Source organism: Lontra canadensis, unplaced genomic scaffold (assembly GCF_010015895.1).
Source record: "Lontra canadensis isolate GAN:19392208 unplaced genomic scaffold, GSC_riverotter_1.0 scaffold84, whole genome shotgun sequence".
Taxonomy (NCBI): Eukaryota; Metazoa; Chordata; class Mammalia; order Carnivora; family Mustelidae; genus Lontra; species Lontra canadensis.
This window is the reverse complement of record NW_022631078.1, coordinates 3,955,268-3,979,483: the sequence shown is the minus strand read 5'-3', so window position 1 is coordinate 3,979,483 and position 24,216 is coordinate 3,955,268. Positions and strand designations below refer to the sequence as shown.

Genomic DNA, 24,216 nt, shown 5'->3' with positions numbered 1-24,216 from the left:
CCCCCCGCCCCCAGCACACAACTTAACCACATGAGCTCCGTGCTTTTAATCTAGTTGACTTTCATTTTTCCCACTTGCACTTAACAACTCTTAGGATGGCCCAAACATCATGCCAGGTCCCCCAAAGACAGAATCTCTTCGGTTTTTCTGTTTTCTGGGCTTCTGCTTGGATGGAGCTGGAGCTTGGGTCTTCACAGAGCGACGTCCTTCAAAGACTTACCCGTAACACAAGAATGAACGATGGCGGTTTTATTTGAATTTGCCCTGATAGTTCTGATCCTAGAACATCACAACAGCTGAGGTTCTAGAATGCTCTGGAATGCTGCATGCTCCCCCTCCTTCCTTCCTTCCACAGGAGTCTGAACTACAGAACTACATTCTCTCACAGTTCCAGAGTCTGGGAACCTGGGATCAAGACGTCAGCAGGGTTGGCTTCTCCTGAGGCCTCTGTCTTTGGCTCGTGGATGGCCGTCCTCTTGTGTCTGCAATGGTCCATGTGAAGCCGGCAGCTTCTTTCACGATCCTACCTGGCTCGATGCACAACAGAGGTCACACAGTGACTCACTCACGGCCGGCCATGTGAGTGAAATGCCATCGAAGGGGCCCGAGGCATGCTAGGACGCTGGGCGTGTGGAAATTCTACGTCTTTAGGTGTCATGGGGGAGACAGAAGTATTAGAAGCCCCTGGTCAGGAGCTTCCCTGGTCGTGACCTTCCCTGATGACAGAGGTGTCACTAGACGCGGAGGCTCCCAGTGTGGGCCTTGATTCGGTGCCCTGCTCTGTGGGAGTTTGAGAGCGAGACATCTGCTGGGGGATCCAGGGAGCCCAGTGGCCTTCCCTATTCTGTGTATAATTGTGTGTCTTTTATGGATGTTGGGCGTAATTTGGAATCTCTACTTTTCTGCAGCCACCTGGAGGGGACAGGACCCCTTCTCACTTGTCATTCTAGTCATGCCATGGTCCCTAGGACCTTCCTAGTAAGGAAAAGACCCTGGGATAGCCCGGAGAAGGGACCCAGAGGGGCTGGGAACGGGAACCGGGAGGGGAGGTGGTGGGATTGCTGCCCCGGGCTGAGCCACACGGCTACACGGGCGTCAGGGATTCTGCCCCCTTCCTGGCTCAGTCTCCTCGGCCATTGTACAGAATGACAATGTCCAGCCCAGTGGACGTTGTAATGCTGGGTGTCTCTGATGAAGAACCCTGCTTTTCTTCCCACGAGGCCCAGCCAGAGGCTAGGATTCTTGCCCACGGAAGATGTACGGACCCAGTCCCTGCCCTCAGGGAGCTCACAGGTCCAGAGCCAGAGAGAAAACCAACACTTGAACAAAGAAGTAAAGGAGTATAAAGAGGAACATTGTCATAAAGGGGATGGAATGGTGTAGGACAGGGCCCCGGGCACAGGGGCAGCAAAAGCCCTCTGCTAAGTGGCATCTTAGCAGACGCCCAAAAGGCAAAAGGAGCCAGGGGAGCAAAGAGGCAGGAGGGGAGGAGGTGCTTGGGTGTTCTGGGGGCCGTGAGCCAGGGACGCAGGGCTGGGTTGGGCCTGGGTGGGAGGGTCGGGGGAGGCAGCCACTGCCTTCGGGGTGGGGAGCACATACAAGAACCACAAGAGGCTTGTCCTCCAGAGTTTGGGCAGCGCCAAAGCCATTTGTTTTCTGACTTGGAGAAAAACAGTCCACGTGTGCCAACAATGATCTTTGAGACAAACGGAGAGCTATTTGTTACGGGGGGTGGGGAGCAGTGAGTTGCCAGGCTCCTCTGAGATGGGAGAAAGCTGGACTGTCACAGCGGGACATGACAGATGGCTTCCTGCTTGGAGCAGAACGGGGAGGGGGGCGGGGGGGGATGTCGTCTTGCCCTAGACCCAGGGGTCAGATGGTGGGGGGGGCTCCGTGGTCCCTAATCGCCCCCGGGGAGCCTCTGGGAAGACCAGTCCCATCTTCTGCAAATGACACGGGACATGCAGTTTGCTTCTCCTCAAGTTTCTTGACTCTTACATAAGGACCCAGAGGGAAAACGGTTAGAAATCTGTGCTGGAAGAAGCTGGTCTCTCCTGATGAAAGATTGCACGCTCTCTGGTTAGAAAACAGTGATCATAATCTGATTTTTTACTTTGTTGCCCAGAAACTCAGTCAAGTTTAGGTATAGGGATTAGACCATTCCAGGTTTCTGGTACAATTCCTCCTTTCCAGTCGCAACTGCTTCCTAAAAAAAAAAAAAAAATTTTTTTTTTTTTACATTTGAATAACAAATTTTCACTAGTAAACACAATATCCCATTCTTTCAAGTTCCCTTTTGCTCTTTAGCCACGTGAATATAGTTTTCCTAGGGCTGTAATTGCAGGGTGGACCTACGCAGTCATATTCAATTTTTTTTGTTACTTTTGCATAATATTAGTTCGCAGAGATCCTATTTCTACCTCGGCCTCCTGTTCAGCCTTTTCTGCAACGTGCACTATTCCCTGGAGCACGGCATACGGGCAGAGTTGACTCTAACCCGATGCACCATAGACAGGCTGCTGTTGGACGCCACGTCTTTTCTCAGTCGCTCGCTACAATAAGCAGCTTTGCTATTACCAAAATTAACGAGCAAACGTTATAAAAGGAGTCACAAAGAAAAGAAACACAAATGGCTAGGAAGCCCCGGAAATGCCTTCAAGCTCCGTGGTGAGACATCTGAAGATGACGGATGATACACCGAAACAGCGACACGCCTGTTGCTTCCGCCTGTGGAGCAAATGAAACGAAGATGTTACTCCGTGCAGGCGCGCGGGTGGACAGACTCCGGGCTGGGCCGTGCCCCTCGGCGGAGACCTGAGCGTATCAGTCCATTCCTGGGTGCAGAGCGGCTCTCCTAAGGCCTCCCCTTCTGCCCTAGACGCTGAGCCTAGAACATGCAGGTTTCACGGCAGCACGATTGCTTAAACACTCCCCCACCCCCGCTGCCCAACTTAAACGCCCTAGATGTCCAGTCCTGGGGCAGCGGTGAAACCACGTGTATAGCGTTCATACGGGTCACTCCCAGAGGAGCCCAGGCCTGGGACCCGGCCGGCCTGCTTTCAAATCCCAGCACAGCCAGTCGCCTAGTTTGTGAGCATTTGGCCAGCCTCTCGGGGCCTCAGTGTCTTCATCTGCAGAATGGGAGCACTAAGACCTTCCATGGCTATTGTAGCCACAAAATAACGCTCTGGCCCATAATACCCACTGCACATACTGCATTTACTCTGAACTATAAACTCTCTCCAAGGCCCCTCTTTCCTCCCATGGCTTAGAGAAAGCAAAAACCATACCTAAGCACCAGTCTTCAATCCGTCCCCAGCTCAGAGCTCCCCACCCACCCCCATCCAAGGGCCGGCAGCTCTCAGCCTCTCGCAGACAGCCCACACCCCAGCGAAGTGGACCAGATAACCTTCCCCCGCTGCCCTGGGCAGGGAACCCTTTGTACCCTCTGCTCATCTGCCAAGGGCCAACCCTAAGTTGCCTCTTTTGGGAGGCATCTTTAGCCGAGGAATTAACAAGTGACCCCTTTTATGATCATTCCTAGACTCTCCACAAACCTCCACCTTAGGAAGCATCCTACGAAGACAGGAGTTCTTTGTCTTTTTGTTTTTTATTTTTGAATAGAACTTTTTTTTTTTTTTAAAGATTTTATTTATTTATTTGACAGAGGGAGAGACAGTGCGAGAGGGAATACAAGCAGGCTTCACGCAGAGCAGGGAGCCCGATCCCGGGCTGGATCCCAGGACCCTGGGATTATAACCTGAGCTTAAGGCAGACGCTTAACGACTGAGCCACTCAGGTGCCCTGAATCCAACTTTCATTTAGAAGAGGACACATAGTAATGAACAGCGGGACACGTTTTCACAAAGGGAACCCAGCCTTATAACCAATACCCAGCTTTAGAAAACCAAGCTTTAGATCCCAAGCAGCTCCCCAGAAAGCTCCCTGGTGCTCCCCAAGGACCATGGTTCTCCTGACCACTAAACTGTTGTCCTTCCCATCGAGGGAACCCTGCAGCACCCGGGGTGCTGGGGGTGCCCCACCATGTTTCCATTCTGTTGCTGGGGATGCCTGGCAGTTTCTAATTGTTCTGAATAGTGCTGCTACCAACACCCTAATGCCTGACACCTGCTGGCTGTGAACCTGGGAGGGGAAGGGCCCATGGGGGGGGGGGCCACCCTGAATGGGGTTCCTGTGGGTTTCCTCTCTTCCTTCCTACCTTCACGGACGGCCCTCGTTTTTTTTTTTTTTTTTTTTTTTTTCCTTTTTTCTTCTTTAAAACAAATGTATTTATGGTTCCAACAGACTAATTCACCTTCAGGAACAACTGCCTGGTTCAGCCATTTATTCCCGCACAAAGAGGTAATTTCTGTAGGCCCACCTCTAAGGCCGCTTTTTCTCGGCAAAACAAAATCTCTTCCTCTGCGCATCGGGGTCCCGGGTTCAGCACATTCCCCTGTAGCTGGGATGTTGGTTCGAGGTCGGCCCCCCTGGACTGGTAGTGCGCTGAGGCCCGCGCCAGGTGCCGGGACCCAGCTGGGACGGCCACGGACTTGCAGGCCCGGGAGGATGCGTGTGTGCGGGACGGCGGAAGGCGGGAAGCGATCTGACGGTGCGGGGCTTTGCCCGCAGGCCACGTCCTGCAGGGAGTCCCCCCCACCGCCTCGAAGGGACACCTCCCTGTCTCCCCCCAGAGAAAGCGCTTCGGACCGGTGGGGACCTCCTCGCTACCTTGATCCCCGCCCCCCGCCTTGGCCGCGGGGTCGGGCGGAGAGAACCTTGGAGACGCCGCCCGCCTTCCGGCCGCGGTGGGGAAAGGGATCGGGTTTCACGCGCGCCTGGGGGGGGGCGGGGAGGGGTGCCCCCCGTCCGTACGCGCCCACCTTCTCGGCCCGCCCCGGGAGAGGTTTGGGGGTCCCCGCTCCCGCCCCCCGGCCGCAGGCCCGTGCGCTCCTCGGCGCCGGGGTGTCCGGGCCCCAGCCGGGGAAGGGGCGGCCCGACCCGGGAGGGAGGGCACGCGCGCCCCCGGCCCCGCCCCCGCCGCGCCCTCCTCCGGGGCGGGATAATTGAACGGCGCAGCCCGGGCCCTGCGTTGGCTGCGAGGCTCGGCCGGAGCGTGGAGCCCAGGAGCCGCGCCCCGCGCCCGGCGCCTTTGTCCGCCCGCCGCCCGCCGCCCGCCGGCCCCATGGAGAGCGCCGCGCCGAGGAGGGTCCCGCTGCCGCTGCTGCTGCTCGGCGGCCTCGCGCTGCTGGCGGCCCGAGGTAGGGGCGCCCCACGTCCACGGCCCCCGCTCTGGTGGCTCCCCTCCCAGCCCCGCACGCCTCGGGAGGCCTGGAGCCGTAGTCGTAGCGGTCGTCTGGGCGCGGCGCCCCCGCCGCGGTTCCGGGGTCGTGTGCGCGGGCCGTGCCCTCCACTCACCCCGCTCCTGGCTCTGGTCCTGACCGCCTCGATGACCTGGGCACTTGTGTGAAAGAAGAGATTTCCTCCTCCCTGACCCCCCCCCCCCCAACCCGGCCTCGTGAGGCCCACCCTAGTGCCCACCCACGCTCCCCCTGGGGCCAAGGCTGCGAGGCGAGCGGGGAAGGCCTGGCTGAGGGTTGACTGAACCCCGGGTGCCCCGCTCTGTCCGGAGCGCCCGGCTCTTCCCGCTGCCCCCACCTCCGCCCCTTGGTAGGGGCTGTTGTACCCAGCTTGTTGGTGAGAAGACTGAGACTGGGGACAGTGTTTTGCCACTCACGGGTTTCCGGGGATGTGGACTGGAAAAATCAGAAAAGAAGGGAGCAGTCTGGAGACAGATTTTTAGGGAAATAGCCCTGTATGGGGAAACCTCTGTCTGCCCTCCCCGGACGTAGAGGGCCCCAAGGCAGAGGCTCAGCCAGGCTGCACACCCAGCTGGGGCTGGGGACAGGCCCCTTCCAAGCCCACCCACCCAGTGGCAGGGGGGATGAGTCTCCTCTGGCAGTGCTTGGCCTAAGACTGACGGCAGCGGGATGGCGCTTCTTTCTCCCTTAATTCTCAAGGCCTAACTCCTGGGTTGGGGGCGGGAGATGGGGCAGGAGAACCCTGAGGCCCTGCAGATTAGAGCAGCAGCGGTGGCCTCTGACCTCTCCGCTGACCCATGACTCATCAGTCATTAGTCAGGCCTGCCGGCCTGAGGCTTTGTTCTTATGGGGCCAGGCCCAGAAGAGCCGCTGACCACCCTCAGAATCCTAGATGCTTTATCTCTGGTTTAGCTTAGTTTCTTTTCAACTCTCAGGTGACCACCCTCCTCCCTGGTCAGAAGGTCGCCGGGAGAGGTTGGGGGCAGAGGGCAGAGCTCTGCGGGTGCTTCTGGGCTTGCTCGATGGCTGCAGCAGATCCCGGAGCTCCGGCTCTGTCCTGGGCGCCTGCTGGGGGCACCTTGTGGGGGAGATGGCATGGGAGGCACAAGGGCCCAGGGGTTTGGCGGCGAGAGCCATCCTGGTCCCCCCGGGCCTCACTGGAGACTTGGTGGAAGGATGGTGCTTGGGCAGGAGCTGGGAGGCAGAGGGTCGAAGGGCATTCATGGGAAGGTGACTGGTGGTTGGACTGAAAACCCTGGGGTGGGGGTGGCTCTGATTGGAGGCCACGCAAAACTCTTGTTGGAACTACAAAGGGCCCCAGGGGCTCCTGTGTATTTTACAGATGGGGTAACTGGGGCAGGCCCAGAGAGAAGGCATAGGCGAGCTCGGCCTGCTCCTTTCCACTGTGCTCTTCTGCCCGGGGTGTGAGAAGGTTCCCCTGAAGCCTGGCCGTGTCTGACTCTGAAGGGACACGGGGACTGGTCAGGCTGGAGGGGTGCACATCGTCTCTATCCAGGAGGTCCTGACTTCAAGCGTATGTGATGAAGGAGACCTGTTCATCACGTACCCGGTTGGCGTGGCCTTCCCTTCCTTTCGGGATGGTCCCTCTTTTGAGTTTCAGCAGTGTGGTGTGGTTTGGGGGGAGGGAGCTGGAGCTCCCTGGTTTGCGTCTGCGGCTTCCCTGGGGTGACATGGGCCCACCCTCCAGAGAGCTGGGAGTGGGGGCTGCGGGGCAGTACACCAGGGAATGGAATTTAGAAGTGACGCTGGGAAAGGCCATCCAGCCGTGGGCCCCGTCGCTGATGTGTGGTGGCTCGCTTTGCCTGGTCACAGCAGTATAGGGGGGCGCCGACCTTCCATGCTAGGGGACAGAGCCCAGCCACTGTCTGTCCTATGTCTGTCCTGTTGAGCTTTACCGAGAGTGGGGTGGGAGGGAGTGGAGAGGAGGAGGGCAGTGGGGAAGGCCGACTGCTTTCTCCAAGACTTTCTTGGCCTCTAGCTCCAGCGGGCAGCGTTGCTGACTGATTACAGAGCAAGTCTCTGGGAGGGAGAACAAAGACGGGAGAGGGAGAGGGCTTGGCTTGGAAGCACGTGGCCTGCACCCCGCTGCTGGAACTTCCCCAGGCTGGTGGTGGGGGCCGGACAGGCTAAGCCGGGGAAGGGGGCTGGTGGTGCCTGTTGGAGTGCTGGATGCACGAAGATGAGACTCAGGGTGCCCTGGGGTGGGGGACAGTGCCACGGCCCCTCCTGTGGGACCCACGACTCTAAGTGACACCTTCTCCTGACTCTGCCTGAGGGGCATTCCCCCCCCCCCCCCCCCCCCCCGCTCAGGGCCCCCTCTGCCACCCCTGCTGGACTGTGTGGCGTGTGGGGGTGGGGGAGAAGGGACAGCGTGGCTCAGTCATCTGGGGGTCCCAGCTGGCTGCCATGAGCTTCTGTAGGACAGGAAACAACTTGGCCTGTATCCGCCTGGAAAAGCCCACAGGATGGGTTGGTGGTTTTCTCATTTGTAAAACAAAGATAGCAGAAACCGACTCCTTAACGTGCCTGGCGGTAGGGGGGTGGGGGGAGGACATGGCACCGTGCCTGCCACAGTGGCTGGATTAGTGTGACCTATTATTTGCGTGACCCCCTCCCTAGGGTAAGTCAGGGTCCTCTTCCCCACGAGTGCTCTGAAAGTCCTCCCAGCTCCCCAGGAGCGCCTCAGAACTGGCAGCGGTCGAGAACCAAAGCCGTGTTGGGAAAGGTCACACAGAAGGGGCTTCTGCTGGCCTCCTCAGACCTCCACACACTGAGTATGTGCTCTGGGCCAGACGCTGTTCTAAATCGTGGGGGCACGGAGAGGCGAGGCCTGGCCCTTGTGCCTGTGGGGCTCCCCATCCCCCAGGAGAGGCAGAGGAGTGGACAGGCCATTCCAAAGCAGCCCCATAGGGGAAGAGTCGGGGACGGCCTCCCCAAGGACCAAGAAAGCAGCCCGCAACTTGGCAGGCGCCAGCTGGGTCTCTGGGGAGGACGGCTGGGAGGACGGGGCTCCAGACAGAGGAAGCAGCACAGGCAAGAGCGCAGAAGGCCCGAGAGGACATGGACGCGTGTCCTCTTCCCTCCTGCTCTGTCGAAGGCAGGGCTCTGAGCAGCGGGTGCGGTCTGGACAGCCTTGCAGATAAAGACTGACAACCATGGGCGCTGGCCCGCACGGTCCCCTGCTGGTGCGCTTGATCCAATATAAGACTCTCCTTTGCAAAACATCACGTTTTAGCAATTTGATTCATAAAAGCTTTTGCAGGGTCCCAGTGTCCTGGTAATGACCTCACATGTGGCTGCCTAACCAAATGGGGACACCCATTAGGTCAGCTTTCCTGAGATCAGAGACCCTTCAGCCTGGAGGGAGCTCATTGAGGAGGGGGTGTGCAGGGAGGCTGGCGGAGTCGAAGTCACAGCGGGCAGGGCAGGACAGAGGCTGGGTGCTGCGACCGGAGCTCTTCCCCGCTGGGGCTTCCTCCCTTGGCCCTCAGGCTGGTCCTCACCAGGCTCCAAGTCAGGAGGGAGTCAGGAATGGGTTGCTCCAGCTGCCTGCATGTTATCAGCAGGTGGGGACCGGCACTCAAAGGAGGAGAGGAGACTGGTTCCAGTTCCCCATGTGACCAATCCCATACTCTCCCTGCTTCTCCTTAAGTACGGAGTGAGAACACACTCTGCTCTAGGAAATTTTAAAATTGACATATTTTGTATGTAGTTACTAATTTAACAATCTCAACAATCCTATGACGAAGGTACTGTCCTTATTTTCATTGTACAGACGTCTCAACGAAGGCCCAGAGCAGTTAAGTAACTTGTCTAGGAAATACAGTGGTCCATCGAGGGCCAGGACAGAGGACCCCAGATTCCTGACCACTTGGTTCTCGTGCCTTAAGCCTAATGAGGGGAAATAAAAACCATTCGGACAGCACTTAAACCCCATAGACAAATGCTGCATGTGCAGGGGGTCCTGAGGAGGAGCTGGTGTTTTCCATCCATGGGGGACCACAGAAGCCATGAGGGGCTCGTGGCTGGCTTGGTGGGATTCCCCAAGGTGATGACACCTGTCTTGTTTTCAGATCAGAGGACAAGCCTGTCCTGTCCTTCGCAGGCAGGGGCTGTGGTGGTGGAGGGCTGTTTGCTCAGGTACCCAGGTCTGCTCTCAGTCCTGCCTCTCTCTTGGGTGCGGCCCAAGTCAGGACCTCCTTGCTGCCACCTGGGGGTGGGGCTCAGGACCCCTCCCCCTCTCCCGAGGAACCTACATTGGCTGCGTCCTTCCTGCTTCAGGGGGAGGCCGTGCATGCAGGAACGGATGCCTCTGGCCACAGGACACTGGGTGAGGTCTAGAACTGTCCACAGGGTAGAAAGTCGCCCCTTTCCTGGCACCTTCATAAAGGAAAATGTTCTTGGCGGGTCCTGGGTTCCAGACACAACAGGGCGGGCCCGGCATCTGGAGAAGACGGCCCTGGAAATCATTCAGGTCCTGTTCCTGCTTGATGTGCCCCTGGCCTTGCCAAGTGATCCTGCCAGAGGGCTGGGCTGACATGGCCAGCGCTGGGAGTGGGGACACTGGGTTCCTGCCCATCCTGTTGCTGACTTCCTGGGGGTCCCGACTGCCAAGGGCCCTGGTTACTGCTCCTGACGGCCAGGACCCAGAGCCTTCTTTTCTCCACACGGACGGTCTGTGATGCGTCCTGCGTTGCTGGCTTCCAGCCACTCAGAGGGGACACCACACCAGGGGGTGGGGAGGGTCTGGCCCTCTGGGGTCCCTACACCTACCAGATGGTAGCAAAGATATAAGAACCAAAGAACCAGCCTTGGGGTCCGATGGGTCCCCGGATGGGTTTTATGAAGGGCACTTGAGGTGAATTTGGGAAGAAATGGTTTGTCTATCGGGACATGGAAACCACAGATCAGCTGGTCCACTCCTGGTGTAGGTGGGGAAGCTGAGGCCCAGAAGGAGGAAGTAGGTGATCCACGGTGTCATTTGTCAGCTGTCTCTCGGGTGTTATTAGCAAACATTTCCTGAGCCTCCCTTTCGAGCCTGGCCTGGCCCCCGCGGAGCTGTTCATCATGCTGCCATCATTTGTCAGCGTGTCACCTGTGTACTCCACGAGCACGAGGCCCCCGGGACCCAGCACAGATGAGGACCATGCCTTGTGGTGCTCGTGTGCCTTGTGGGTCCCCTGTGGCCCCAGGTCAAATGACTGCAAACCGAGCGGCTTAATACAACAGGTCTAGCCTCTCACCGTCCCGGGGGCCACAATGTCACGGTGTCGTGTGGGGCTTTGCTCTGGGGCAGGGTCTGTCCTCGCTCTCCCCGCTCCTGGGCTCGTGGCTGTCTCTGTCTCCACGTACCTTTCTCTTCCTCTTGTGTCTCTTCTGAGGACACTCCTTGTGGGATTCCGGGCTCCCCCAGGTGACCCAGGAGGAGCTCACCTTGAGATCGATCCTTAATTCCAACTGCAAAGACCCTTAGTCCACATAAGCCCACACTCTGGGGGCAAGACGTGGACGTATCTTTTCAAGGGCTACTGTTCAAGCCGCTGCGCACACAGATGCCCTCGCTAGGGTGTATCGGCAGGAGCCAGTGCCGCAGTGATCGTGACCTGCCGTGACGGGGACAGCAGACAGGGTGCCTCTCAAGTGGGCGGAGGAGGGTGATGGCCAGCTGAGGTGTGAGTCGTGAGGAACCATCTGTGGAAAAGCCCTGGAAGAGCTTTTGGACAAAAGGAGCAGCTGGCTCCAGGCGCCGGGTGGGAGCGGGTTTTTTGGAGGGAAGGGAGGGGAGCGTGTGCCTCTGGGGGAGAGTGGGGGGGAGAGGGAGCTGCAGAAGATGGGAGGGCCTTAAAAATTAGGGTGCAGACTTGTGGGTTTTATCCCGAGTGTACTGGGAAGCCGCTGGAGGATTTTAAGCGGAGGAATAACATTATTTGACTCAGGTTTCTAAAAGTCACTCTGGACTGCTGCGTGGTGAAGGGCCTATGGGGTGGTAAGAGTAGGCAGAGTGAGCCGGCGTGGAGGTTTCTGCGGGGTCCAGGGCCGAGTGGTAGTCAGGGGGCCGCTGGGAAGTGGATAGATCTAGGGCGTCTGGGATCTTGAGTGGCTGGGACTTGCCCTGGGATGGGGGATAGAGGGCGAGGGAGAAGGAATAATTCAGGCTGACCCCACTGTTGTGGGGCGAGCAGCTGGGTGGAGGGTGATTGCTAATAACCGAGCCAGTGAAGGCTGAATGGAGTAGGGCCCCGGGAGGTGGTAGAAGAGTCCAGGTTCCTAGTGGACCCTGTAAGCGTCCTGCTAGGCATCCGGTGGAGTCTGGGCTTGGAGGCACGATCAGGCTGCAGACAGAAATATGGCAGTCTCAGCCCATAGGATGAAGCTGCAGAAACGGGCAGGGGAGATGGAGAGAGGGGGCCGGAGGGGCCGGGGGATTGAGCCCTCCCAGGCACTTTGAGGAGGGAGAAGCTCTGAGGTAACGGGCCTGCTCGGGGGCTTCCCAGAACCCCTGGGACGTTGCCAGGACTGGTTTTGAGATGGGAGGGGCCCGTGTGGTTGTGGTTGGTGGTTTGTTTGCTAATGGGGTGAGCCACTATCATTCTTGAACCTGTTTTTCCTTTTGGATCATGTCACCTGCTGGAGTCAAATGTACTATAAGTTTTGCTGCCTACGTGTGCTCCTGATTTTGAGGAAAAGATAGAACTTCTCTCTGTGCCCCACGCCTGTTATTATCCTCATATCCACAAAGGAGGGTGTGAAGACACCAAGGCTCAGAGAGGCCAAGTAATGTGCCTGCGGGTGCACAGCAGCTGAGTGGCTCCATCGGGTCGGGAACCTGGAAGCATGACTCTTGAACTGTGTTCTTTTTCTTTTCTTTTCTTTTCTTTTTTTTTTAAAGATCTTATTTATTTATGTGAGAGAGAGAGCACAAGCAGGAGCGGTGGCAGAAGGCAGGGGAGAAGCAGGCTCTCCCGCCAAGCAAGAAGCCCGACATGGGGCTCATTCCCAGGACCCTGGGATCGTGATCCGAGCTGAAGGCAGACGCCCACCCAACAGAGCCACCCGGGTGCCCCTCAGATTGTGCTCTTCTGCAGGACACTACCCTGCCTCATTTATCTTTCTGACCGAAAAGTCTTGATTTTGCTAAGTCCGGCTCCGGGAGGAAGCCAGTGTCCTTTGGCATGTGACGGGGGTGTAGGTGAGCTTTGAGTCGGAGCCAGACTCCAAGGCTACCTCTGTGTTTGCTCTGTGCCCTGGGGCAGCTTGCTTAATCTCTCCCTGATCCTGTTTCCTGGAGTCGTGAGGATCCCATAAGATCATTTGTCCTCTGGCTCTTTCCCAGGAATTTATCGAGTGCCTGCTCTGAGGCCGGCGTGGGCCAGGGTGCAGAGCTCGTCCCAGCCCCCGGGGTGCTAAGTACACATGCAGTTAATTATTTGTGCTTGGTGCCAGGAAGTTCAGGGTGCAAAGAGAACGTGTGTGTGCATGTGTTTGTGTGTGTGTGTGTTGAGTGGTTAGGGAAGACTTCTGGAGGAAAGGATCTTTGAATTGATGTGGGTGTGAATGAGCCAGTCCCAGGAAGGGTGTGGACCCAGGACCACCCAGCTCCAGCTTCCAAAGGCCAGGTGCAGCGGACGCATGACAGGTGGCCTTGAGTTCAAAGGGTGCTGGGGGCGGGGGGGGGTGGGGGTGGGGAATGTGTCCCGCAGGGTGGGATGATGTAGAGACGTCAGGAGGTAAGGCTGTCCCCCGTGTCCACTGGCCTTGGTCACAGGAGGTCACTGCCAAGAGGGAGCAATCTGGGAGGTGCTTCTCTCCTTCTGAGATCTGCCTTCTGGCCCTTCATTCTTGTGGCCTCCTGCCTGCTGGTTCCGTGCGCTAGACCCCCGTCTCGTGACAGGGGCCGGTGTGTGAGCATTGAAGCGCCTGTGGGTCTGTGTGAAACCGTGAGGGGAGACTCCAGCACACCCCGCTTCCTCCTGGGGAGGTCAGCTGCCCCTGAAGGGGGAGATGGCTCTGTCCTTATCCTAGACCTGCAAGGGATGTGGGGGGGTACTGTGCACTAGACCCCAGTGACGATGACCTGGTGTCTCCCTGGGCTATCCCCTTGGGGACAGGGTTCTATCTTTTCACCTCTGGATCCCTTGCCCAAGATAGAGCCTGCACATGCAAGTGTTGTAACAGGAACCTTTTTAAAAAAATGATTTTATTTTTACGTAATCTCTACACCCAACCAAGAGCTCGAACTCACAACCCCAAGATCAAGAATCGCGTGCTGTACTAACTGAGCCAGCCATAGAGGGGCTTTTTGAATATACAGGGGACTTAGGACAGCATGAGCGCCATAGGGCGAGGGCTGCGGCCCGGGCAGGACTCCTGCTGGCTCCCCAGCTTCAGGAGGGGAGGGTCCCTGGCAGGGTCGGGCTGAATCTCACAGGGTTCTATTTGGTCCCCATTTCCTGTGGGTGTCTCATTGCATTTCAGGCTTCCTGGGGATGTGGGCCCTGGACACCCCAGGGGCCCCCTCCAACTCTGGCCATAGCTTTAGCCAGTTGCTCTGGAGCCGATGAGGCACAAACTTTGCAGGATGTCAAGTTCAGGGGACCCATGGGACACACTAGGACCCTGTTCACATTCTGAAACACCCGAGGCCCTCTCCTGCTTTGAGATTATCCGAGAAAACCAAGAAGATTGACTTGCTGGCTAGTTCTGAGGACACACCTTCCCCTCCCTTCTTGTTTATGCCCAGAACTCGTCTATTTTTTATTTTGCCACATGAGAATATTAAAATAGAACGCAGAGATCCAACCACTCACCACCTCCTTTCTCACCATTTCCTTTACACACGGGCCATTTGGAAGGGCAGGTCTCAGAATGAGAGACAGCCTTTTAAGCGGGACCAGGCTGACTTGTGGGGAACCTCCCTTGGCCATTTCCTTTCTCGCTCATTTCCTTGCAATCCAGCGGGAATTTTGTCAGAACATTGTCCATATACACGGTGGGGTTTGGCAAGCTGTTGCTGAACTCCAGGCCAACTTCTCCACCCACTTTACAGGTGAGGAAACTGAGTCCTGGCCTTGCTCCAGATGGAAGGACCCTCAATGGTAGAGCTGTAAGCAGACCTGGGCCTCTGGAGCTCCAGCCCTGGGCCTACCCCACCACAACACGGCACACTGAGCAACTTGGCTTATTGCTTACCTGCTCATGGGCCATCAGGCATTGCCTAGAGCCCTTGGGAGGATGATAGGTGGCAGGCTAACATTCTGGAAGCTTCCACCTGAGGAGCAGTGCAGATACCCTCTGACTGCCAGCTGGCATCTATGGTGCTGGAAAGAGCATGTGCCCACATCTTGACCACTTGACGAGAATGGGAGCTGCTCTAGACCGTGAGCCTTGGCGTGGTGCCAAACACGTGGCATGCCTTTTGCATGGGTCAGAACCACCACGACTCAGAGTCTACACTGTAGTCTTTATGAATGCAGAGCTCACCAGGAAGAAATTTCGTTTCAGCTGCTGTCTGGGGTGACTTATGGTATCCAGTGCCCATGAATCAGGCTGTCTCTGTCCACCTGCTCACCAGTGAGTGACTTAGGGCAGGGGTATCTCTTTCCCGGAGGGAGGTGGTGGGGTGTCAGGCCCGTGACGATGGGTCAGTCTGGGGGCCTGTGTGATTCCCCTCCCCACGGTGGTGCGGCAACTTCCGTGATGATTCCATTTTGAAGAGTCAGTCTGCAGTCGGGCACTGATTAAAGCATTTTGCCTGAATTATCACATCGATCTTCCCAGCCCTCCCCAGTTACTACCCCATTTGAAAGATGGAGAAAAGGAGGCTCAGTGAGGAGGAGACGGGTCTGGGTCTGGGCGGTTTTAACCCACACGTCCGTCGCCCTCCCTTGGAAGGTCGTGTCAAAGGCTAAGGAGGTCTGAGAGTTTATTCTTCGTTTATATTTAGTGTAATGCTTTGTGGATCCAACTCACAGATTATGGGAACTGGAGATGAAAACTGTGCCCGATCAAAGCTTCTGCTCAGAAGGGAGGGAGGTGATCTGAGAGAGAAGACTGCAGACCACTTCTCTCTTAAGGGCACCTACAGCCCCACAGTGGGCATGGGTGGGCATCCAGCGGGGGGTCCCCTTATGTAGTGTCATTGATACTGGCATCGCTGCCAGGAGTGAGGGGTGGAAACGGTGCTGGCCTCGTTGGCTCCAGGTTGCCGAAGGCCGTGCAGATGTGCTGGGGCCTCTGCGTGGGAGTTCTGTGAATTGATGTCCTGCTGGAAGGGCTGCTGGCCAGTGGGAGTACCAGTGCCGGGTTGATCTGTCAATCACGGTGAAATCCTTGGTGGTACCAGTGAGAGGTGGTTTCCAGGGGGAGGTGTCACCCTGTCTTCTTGCTCCCCACCCCTGGCCCAGCTGTATGTCCTGTGTCTTGGAGGAGCCACCGCCTGGGATCCTCCTCGTGCTTTCCCTCCCACTGACAGCGCTGAATTCTTACTGTGTGCTGCTGGGGAAGCGATTCCAGAAGCACGGCCTCCCGGTCACCTTCTGAGAGCCTGCCCTGGGCTCTTCCTTGGGCTTAGGAGTGGCTGCCGCCCTCTATTTACCTTATTCCTTCACATTTTACCTGTTCCCGTTTGAGGTCACCTAGTTTGCTTATGTAACGCTGCAGTCACCACCAGACTGCCCCCGGGAGGCGCCCCGAAGTAGTTTACCAAGTCAACCCTCCCTGCGGTCTGCAGGTTCGCACAGTAGAACAACAATGATTGAGAACAGCCGTGAGAGCATCAGCAGAACATCGAGGTCCTTTCTGAACGAAGGGCGGTACAAGACGGCGTGCGAGCACTCAGTTTTATTTATTTAAATTTATTTTATTTATTTAAAGTATTTATTTACTTGATGGAGAGAGAGACACAGAGAGGGAACACAGGGAAGGGGAATGGCAGAGGGAGAAGCGGGCTTCCTACTGAGCAGGGAGTCTGATGTGGGACTCGATCCCAGGACCCCGGGATCATAACCTGAGCTGAAGGCAGACACTTAATGGCTGAGCCACCCAGGTGTCCTGTAAACACTCGATTTTTTAAAATGTATTTTCTTTATTTTGGTAAAATACACATAACATAAAATTAGCCATTTTAACCATTTTTAAGTGCCGTGTTCAGGGGCATTACGTACATTCCCATGGCTATGCAGCCACTGCCCTGTCCACCTCCAGAACGTTTTCATCTTCCAAAACTGAAGCTCGGTGCCCAGGGGACAGCCCCCATCTCCCCCTCCTGCAGCCCCCGGTGCCCACCGTCTACTTTCCGTCTCTGACTGTGGCTCCTCTAGGAACCTCGTAAGTGAAATCACACAGGGTTGATCCTTTGGGGACTGGCTTATTTCACTGAGCATGACGTCTTCAACAACAACATTTAAAAAAAAAAGATTTTATTTATTTATTTGAGAGAGAGAGAACATGAGCGGGGCAGGGAGGGGACAGAGGGAGAGGGAGAAGCAGACTCCTCACTGAGTACGGAGCCTGACATGGGGCTCTATCCCAGGACCCCGGGATCATGACCTGAGCCCAGGGCAGCCGTGTAACTGACTGAGACACCCAGGCGTCCCAACAACAAACGTTTTAAGTGAAGCATTTAGTTCACTATTACATGCTCAGCTTTTAAACCATTGTGGGGAAGTTCAAGTTAATTTAACTTAATTTAACCCAAGGGCGCTTGCATAGCCATTATTCTATGGGAATGGGGGAGGGTGAAGAATGGTTCAGACAGTCGTGCTGATTTTAGTAGAGCAGCCTGTTGGGGTCTCCAGCCTCTGAACACTGTAGGTAGTGGTTTTCATTCTCTCTGTCCAGGTTACAGCAAATGTTTGTAGCGAGCACCTGTCCCTGGGTCAGCACCAGGGACACGGTGGGGGCACTGGCCTGGGGGTCCCTATCTAGCCCTCTTTCCCTGGGTCACCGTGCCTCCTTTCTGACTTAACATGATATTCGTCACCAGAGTAAAGCTTGTTCACTCTGATGGGGACAAGTGTGAAAACAGCAAAGACCGCTCTGTGTCCCTCTCGAATTGGCAAGGGTCTTGGAAGAGCTGTGTCCAGGGCTGGGAGTGGCCTTGACAGCCTGGTCCCGCCCCATGGAAAGGAAACACTTGGGAAGTGGCCGGGAGGCTTTTTCTGTTTCAGAACACAAGTTAATACCAGATCTTTTCTTGGACGGGGCGCTCCCTGTCTGCTAGAGACCGACCTGCTACAGAGGGCATCTCCGTTGACATCTTGAGCCAGGACTCCAGAGAATTCTGCAGGGTGTTTCCCCTCTCTCCACAAGACCCCTCCTGTCCCTGCAGCTCTGACGGGTGGGGGATGGCTGTCTCTAAGGCCAAGAAAATGGCAGTTCTGGAATCTCAGACCCTGGCGCCAGCATGGCCCCGGCTCCTGCGGAAATTCTAAGCAGCCCCGCTCTTCAGGGTGGTTGGCTCCGATCACGTGTTGCTCCTTGGGGTCATTCCCTCCCTGTGAAGAAGCGTGTTTGCAGTGAACCCCACACTCCAAGGACAGACTTGCTGTTCAGGCTCTGGTTAAGACGTCTGTCGCCAATCCGTCCTGTTCAACTGGCACTGAGCCTCCCTGATTGTGTGGGGCATGGGCGGATGCTTCAGGGTCACTGAGAGGAGGAAGATACCATCCCTGCCCCAGAGGAGTTTCGAATTCCCCAGGAGGCAGACTAGACCAGCCTAGGAGTCTCTCAGAACCAAGCCTGATGCCTGGCTTTGCTGCTCCCTGGCCCCTCTGGCTGTGTGACCTTGGGCTCCTCACTTAAACTCTCTGAGTTGGAATTTTCTTATGTGCGTGATGGGGAACATCATGAGCCGGCCTCTCTGGGTTCTTGTGAGAATGAGTAAGTGCTGGGTAAGCCTGGGACGGAGGGAGCACTCAGTAAGGAGCACTCCCTTCCTGAGCGATGGCAGTGATGCTGGTGAGGCCTGGTGCTGCGGGGTATCCCGATAGAACTGGGTAGTGTCTGGAGGTGAGCAGGTGACAGGGCTGGCCAGAGAAGGACCAGAGCCTAGAGGTCCCGGAGCCCAGGCCAAGGAGCAGTGGGATGAGAGATTGGCAGGAAAGCATCAGGGACTTTGAGTGACCGCTGCGCAGAGCTGGCCGCCCACTGGTTTCGGGAGGGCAAGGCACGGTCCCGGAGGGATCCAGGACACCCTAGCATTTATGTTCACATCACTGTGTGGCAACTTCACTCCATTTGGCTGCTTCTGTTCATAATTACATTCGAAGTCCAGGTTCCAGACGTGCAGCCACTGATGTGACAGCTTGGTGGCAAGACACTTAAGGCATCCGGTTGAAGGACGGTGCTGAGTGGGGATGGAGCAGGAAGGGGAGTAGGAGGACCCCCGGCTGCCTTCTGGGCACCAGCCGGCCACAAGAACCCTCTGGCTCGGGCCAAGCCCTGTTTCACAGACTGGGACCCAGATCCGAGGAGCAGATGCTTCGGGAACTTACCCCGGGATGGTGAGTCGCAGACCAGGGGCCAGAGATTCAAACCCAGGTCTGCCTGACGCCGATCCCGCACTCCCCTGCGCCCTGCTGCTCTGCGGAGGAGCACAGGGGCCGGTGTCCTCCCTCGGGTCCCTCCGACTCGCAGCTGGGGCTCTCCGCTCATTCCCCAGTCTGTGCCTCCGCCCTGACCAGAAGCCCGCGAGCTTCAGCCCGACAGCCCAGCTCTAGCGGGCCACCCCTCGGCCACAGGTGCTGGCTTTAAACCGGTCCCCGGCCACCGTGCTCCAGCGGCGGGGTGGGGAGCGCCGTGTGAGCCGGGAAGCCTCTGGCACGGCTGTAGCTCTGTGTCTGGGGCTCTCGAGAAGGTCTGCCCTGTGATCCAGCCCCTCTCCTTTGGCTGCCCCGGCTGAAGCAGACACTCGGAGCTTTCGGAATGACAGTGTGTGGATAGAGATGCTCCCCCCAGAGCTGTTCCTCCCTTGAGAGTAAAATACAGGAGGTGGCCAAGGGGCCAAGAGAGGGGGAAGGGGTCGGAAAAGACGCCTCTTCTACTCGACAGTGTGACACGTGCGCCCTGCTTGGTGACGTCAACAGGAGGGTCAGGGGTGGAGGGAGAACGAGATGGTGAGTGAGAGAGGCTGACTGAGTGTCAGGAACGCTTGTTCCAGTGAGGACAGTGATGCCCCGCGTTCCCCACACATCGGCCTCGTCACCATCCAGTCCGGCCATGGTCCCTGGGGGGCTCTCCATCGCCCATCTGATGGGCCCTTCGGGGACTTCCTGTGGCTCCCACCCGGCTCCGCCCCCAGAGGCCTCTGCTTTGCACGAGTTCCAGCTCTGTGGCTGCCTGGAGCATTCCAGGGACATTCCAGAATTTCTGGACTGAGCAAAGGACTTACCGTGCTATTGTCCTGCTGAGAACAAGGTTCAGAAGGCTCAGGTTCCCCGGTGAGAATCCTTTCCAGATGTTTCCACGGCTCAGGGCACAGAGTGCTCACCCCACTGAGCAGGCCGTGGGAGCCTGAGCTTCCCCCGTGCTTGTCTTTCTCAGGGATGAAGGGAGGCTTTGGGGGTGCTGCTCATCCCTGGGGGGCTTCCGCACACCAGCCCAGGGCCACGGTTCCCCATTTCTCACAGGCCATGCATGGCATGCAAAGCCCCTTTGTTCCTTTAACACATAATCAAGCACTGTTTACTGGGAGCTCCCTGTGTGCTCAGAACTTGAAGCCACCTCCCTCCGTGTCTCAGCTGGTTGGGCGACTGCCTTCGGCGCATCTCATGATCCTGGAGACCCCGGACTGCTCCCTGCATTGGGCTCCAGCTCAGCGAGAGTCGACTTCTCCCTCTGACCCTCCCTCCTCTCATGCTCTCTCTCTCTTATTCTCTCAAATAAATAAATAAAAAAACAAGAACTTTAGAAGCTATATCCATCTGCTCAGCCACTCTGCAAAGGTACCCCAAGCCCCGTTTTACCGTCGGGGAAGCTGTGGCGCAGAGATGTGAGGCAGCCTGCCCGGGGTCACAGAGCAGGAAGGAGCCGGGGCCAGGATTAGAGCTGTGAGCCCGGAGCTCAGGCTCTTTCTGCTCCGCTCTGGAGCGGCTACTGGCCAGCCTTGTGCCAAGGGCGTAATGACAGGAGACAGGCCCAGGTCGCAGATATTTGTGGGTGGGAGGGCGAGGCTGTGGGATCACTGGGAAGCAGGGTGCTGTGCTCCACGTACAGGCTGTGGTGTGCGAGTAGAGGGGCCCTGGCCAGGCTGGTGGGCCGGCAGGCTGCAGGAGTGAGGGCGCCCTGTTGGGGGGTGCGGGATGGGCCGGCCCTGGAGACCGTAGAGGCTGTGAGAAGGCCGAGGGGTGAGACAGCAGGCAGGAGGGCAGGCAGGAGGGCAGGCAGGAGGGCGGGTGGGCCCAGCTGGAGCCGGGGTGGATGGGAGCTGGGCTTGGCGGCTTGGGGGAGATCAGCCTCCTGGCTGGGTCACACTCATCCCTGGGTGAACTACAGGTCATATTTTATCTCCAACAGATAAAGTCCCCTGTTTCATGAGTGCTTTTCTTAAATTCAGGGCAAGAATGAATGAGCGAGTGGGTGCGTGAGTGGGAACGTCCGCCGATGTTGTCCCCAGTGCTCTGTGGGAATGTCCCTGCTGTGCTGCAGGGAGACCCGTGACCCCAGGCAGCTTTGTCCAGGCCCCGACCCCATGGCGACTCTCCCATGTTCACAGATGGCGTTGTTGGGGAATGAGGAGGGGGGACAGCTGAGCGGGGGAGGACCCGAGTGGCCAGGGGTGGCAGACCGGGTGGTCTGTCACTCTCCGCCCCGTGCAGCTCAGAGATCCCTGGAAGCCCGGGGAAGCGGTGGCCCTGACTCCGTTCCAGGCGACATAACCCCTCTTCCTTCCGGCCATGTGGAAAGGGCAGCTGCGCGCCGACTGTCCCAGGGTCTTTCCGGAGACGGTCACTCTCGGTGGGCAGTGAGCATGGTGTTCAAGGGCAGCATGTCCCACACTCGGTCTGACCACAGATGTACTTGGGACAGTTGGGAACAGGTTGGCAGGGGGATGTTTCAGGAAGTCATAGCCTCGTGTTAAGCTCAAGAGAGAGAGCCTCCCTTCTGGGGCCCGGCTTTGGAAGAATAATGAGCCCAAACAAAACACCCAAGGCCGACGCGACGGTGCCAAGAAATTCAGCCGAGCCCTACAGGATTTACCCCGCTGGGTGCCGGGAAGCCATCATCAGTAAGAAAACGTGGCGTTTCTTGAAGCCCAGTCTCACTCGTCCCGTCACAGTGCGGCCTCCCACCCAGGCTGTGGGCAGTGCTCTGGCCATGGGAGTCTCCTGGGCAGAGGGCACCTCTGTGCCTGGCTGCTCCTCCCTTGGGGCACACCGAGGCTGTCTCCTTCCCTCGTGGTGTGGGGCTCATCGGGACAGTAGCTGGGGAGAGGCTGAGAGCCTGGCTTGGGACTGGAGGGCCGTCGTCCAGCTGTGAGGGCCTGCGCGGCCAGCTGCTTGACCCACGGGAGCCCTTCTGCTGTCCTGTCTGTGGGCGAGGACGTGGTCTGGGGCAGATCAGGGGCAAGAGCTGCTGGCCGCTGTATGGGGAGGACTGGCGCCTTGCTAGCAAGGGGCGTAGGGAAAGTAAAGGACAAAACACAGCTGTGGCTCCTAGAAGCTGGTCTGGAAACGTTGGCTCTTTCCTTGTCACCTGAGGGGCTTGTGGCTGTGCGGTCTCCATTCCCACTCCTTCCCCCGAGTCTTTGCTTCTGCTGTGCCTCGTCCCCGGTGGCCTGGCGGCTCTCTCCTTGGCGGGGAGCCTTCCTGGGTTGCCATTGCCTTGGTGTCAGCCCTGCTGGGAACCTCCAGGCCGCCCCCATTTCTGGCCCTCTAAGAGTCAGGTTGGGGGTGCCTGGACCCCCTTGCTGCTGGGCTGGACGGCGGCTGGCTCGGGCCTCTGTCAGCCATTCCTGCCATTGTTGTCCTCCTGACCCGTCTGGGCTTTCTTTGTCCGAGTTTCTGGTGCTTGGCTGGAGCAGGGAGCCAGCCCGGGGAGGGGAGCACGGGTCTCCGGGGCTGAGCTGCGGCCCCATCAGATCTGGATCCGGAAGGTAACCGTTCAGGTGTCAGGCCCTTCTAGGAAGGAGCGGCTGTGTGTTCCAGCCCAGGACCCAGTGGGTTTTCTGTTCACATTTGTGGAGCGACTCACGGACGTGTGCAGGCCCGTTCAGACTGGACTGGCCTGTAGTGGGGGCCCAGGGAAGCAGGAGGGGGGCTGCATGTCCGAGGGGGCCTCCTTTGGGCCAGGGCAGAGTCGCCCCCCTGACCAGGCACGCTGCTCTCTCCCCGCACAGCAGCCGCAGACACCCTCATGGAGGCTTGCTGTGCGGACGGACACCGCATGGCCACACAGCACAGGGACTGCTCGCTGCCCTACACCTCGGAATCCAAGGAATGCAGGTACGTGTGCCGACGGCCCCGTTCTACCAGAACGATGTTCCTTTAGCGGAATGCAGCAGCAGGAGGGGGACAGCGTGAGCCAAGATCCCTGGCAGAGCCTGGCACACAGGCCCATGCCGGCCCCGGCCCCGGCTGTGGCAGACCTGGTGGGTCCCCCCCTGCCCCCTTCCTCTGCACTCTCACGTCCCTGTATGGGACTGGACTCCCCTTTCCTGGGATGCCCGGGGCATCTCTCCCCTTCCCCGGGCTGCAGAGCAGGGAGACCCGGCTTTGCTGCTCTCTCTGCTGCCACCGGGCTCTGCGGCCAAGCCAGGCGCCTCCTTACAAAAACAGGTCCTTTGTGGGGTCGGATGCGATCACGTGACTGGCGAGTGAAAAGTGTGGACAGCCTTCAGACCCCAAAAACACAGACGAGCCAATCTGGAGCAGAGAGGTCCCCCAGACGGGCTCATGGATCCGTGGTTCCTCTTCCCTTAAATGGACCCAAGCTCCCGCAAAATTTTGGGAAGAGAAAAGCTTAGAGTGAAGGATGCAGATCTGTAACGTTGACCGTCACCATGAAAGTAATAGCAGCAAGCCTGTGGGAAGCTCGTCGTCTGCGCCATGCCCTGTGGCACGTGACCTCATTCAACCTGTTATTAATCCCTGTTCCCAGATGACGAGCCTGAGCCCCCCAGGCATAGCTGGTAGGTGACAGCGTTAGGACGTGAACCCAGATCTGCTCACCTGGGGAGCAAATGTCGGGGAGGCAACGTTCCCTCCTGGAGCAGCCCCCACTCTCCTGTGCCTCCCGTCCCGGTCTAAGCCGAGCCCCACCCGGGCTGGGGGCAGCTGGGCCGAGAGTTGTCACGGAAAGAATGCGTAGGGCAGGCTTGTTCGCCTCGTCCCGGACTTTTACGTTTTTGTTGGCGGTGAGCATCGTGTGCGGCCTGCCAGCACGGCCAGACGATGTAAATCTCGGTTTAGGGAATTCTTGAGAAGTCCAGAGCATTGTGGACCAAACGAAGGAAGAGGAAACAGGACACTTGGCTGTTGGGATTTCTGGGGCATCTGAGCAGTGAGAGCTGGGAGTTTGGCTCCCGAGTGCAGCCCCGGGCTGGAAACGTCAGAGGGGCCGGGGCGGAGCTGGTGGGCAGCGCCGAGCGTTCTGTCCACAGACTGTGCCCATGAGAAGCAGCCCGGCCCGGCAGCTTCAATGGACTGGGGCTGGGTTGCTGGCTGTGTGATGTGAGCCACCTCGGGGCCCCGGCGTCCCCACGTGGAAAAGGATTATGACAACAGCCCTTCAGGGTTGGGACAGTGACACAGGGCAGGGAGAAAGTCAGCACCACAAAGCCAGATAGGCCCCAGGAGGCCAGCTGGCTCGTCCTGGGGAACTCACGGGCCGGGCTGCACATGTGTCTCAGGCCTCCTGGTGAAGAGTGAGCCGTTGA

General features: G+C 57.9%; 1 protein-coding gene across 2 annotated transcripts in view; it reads left to right on the top strand.

Moving 5' to 3' along the window:
- The first annotated feature begins 5,122 nt into the window (after positions 1-5,122).
- The window catches only part of FBLN1 (fibulin 1), a 79,704-nt gene continuing 60,610 nt past the window's right edge, over positions 5,123-24,216 (top strand). The window contains exons 1-2 of one of the 2 annotated variants that reach the window (XM_032882780.1): positions 5,123-5,261; positions 22,678-22,783. In XM_032882780.1, the coding sequence (XP_032738671.1) occupies positions 5,186-5,261; positions 22,678-22,783 (182 nt within the window). In that variant the 5' untranslated portion in view covers positions 5,123-5,185. The remainder of the gene's footprint in view (positions 5,262-22,677; positions 22,784-24,216) is intronic. The other variant, XM_032882779.1, reaches the window with a different exon arrangement.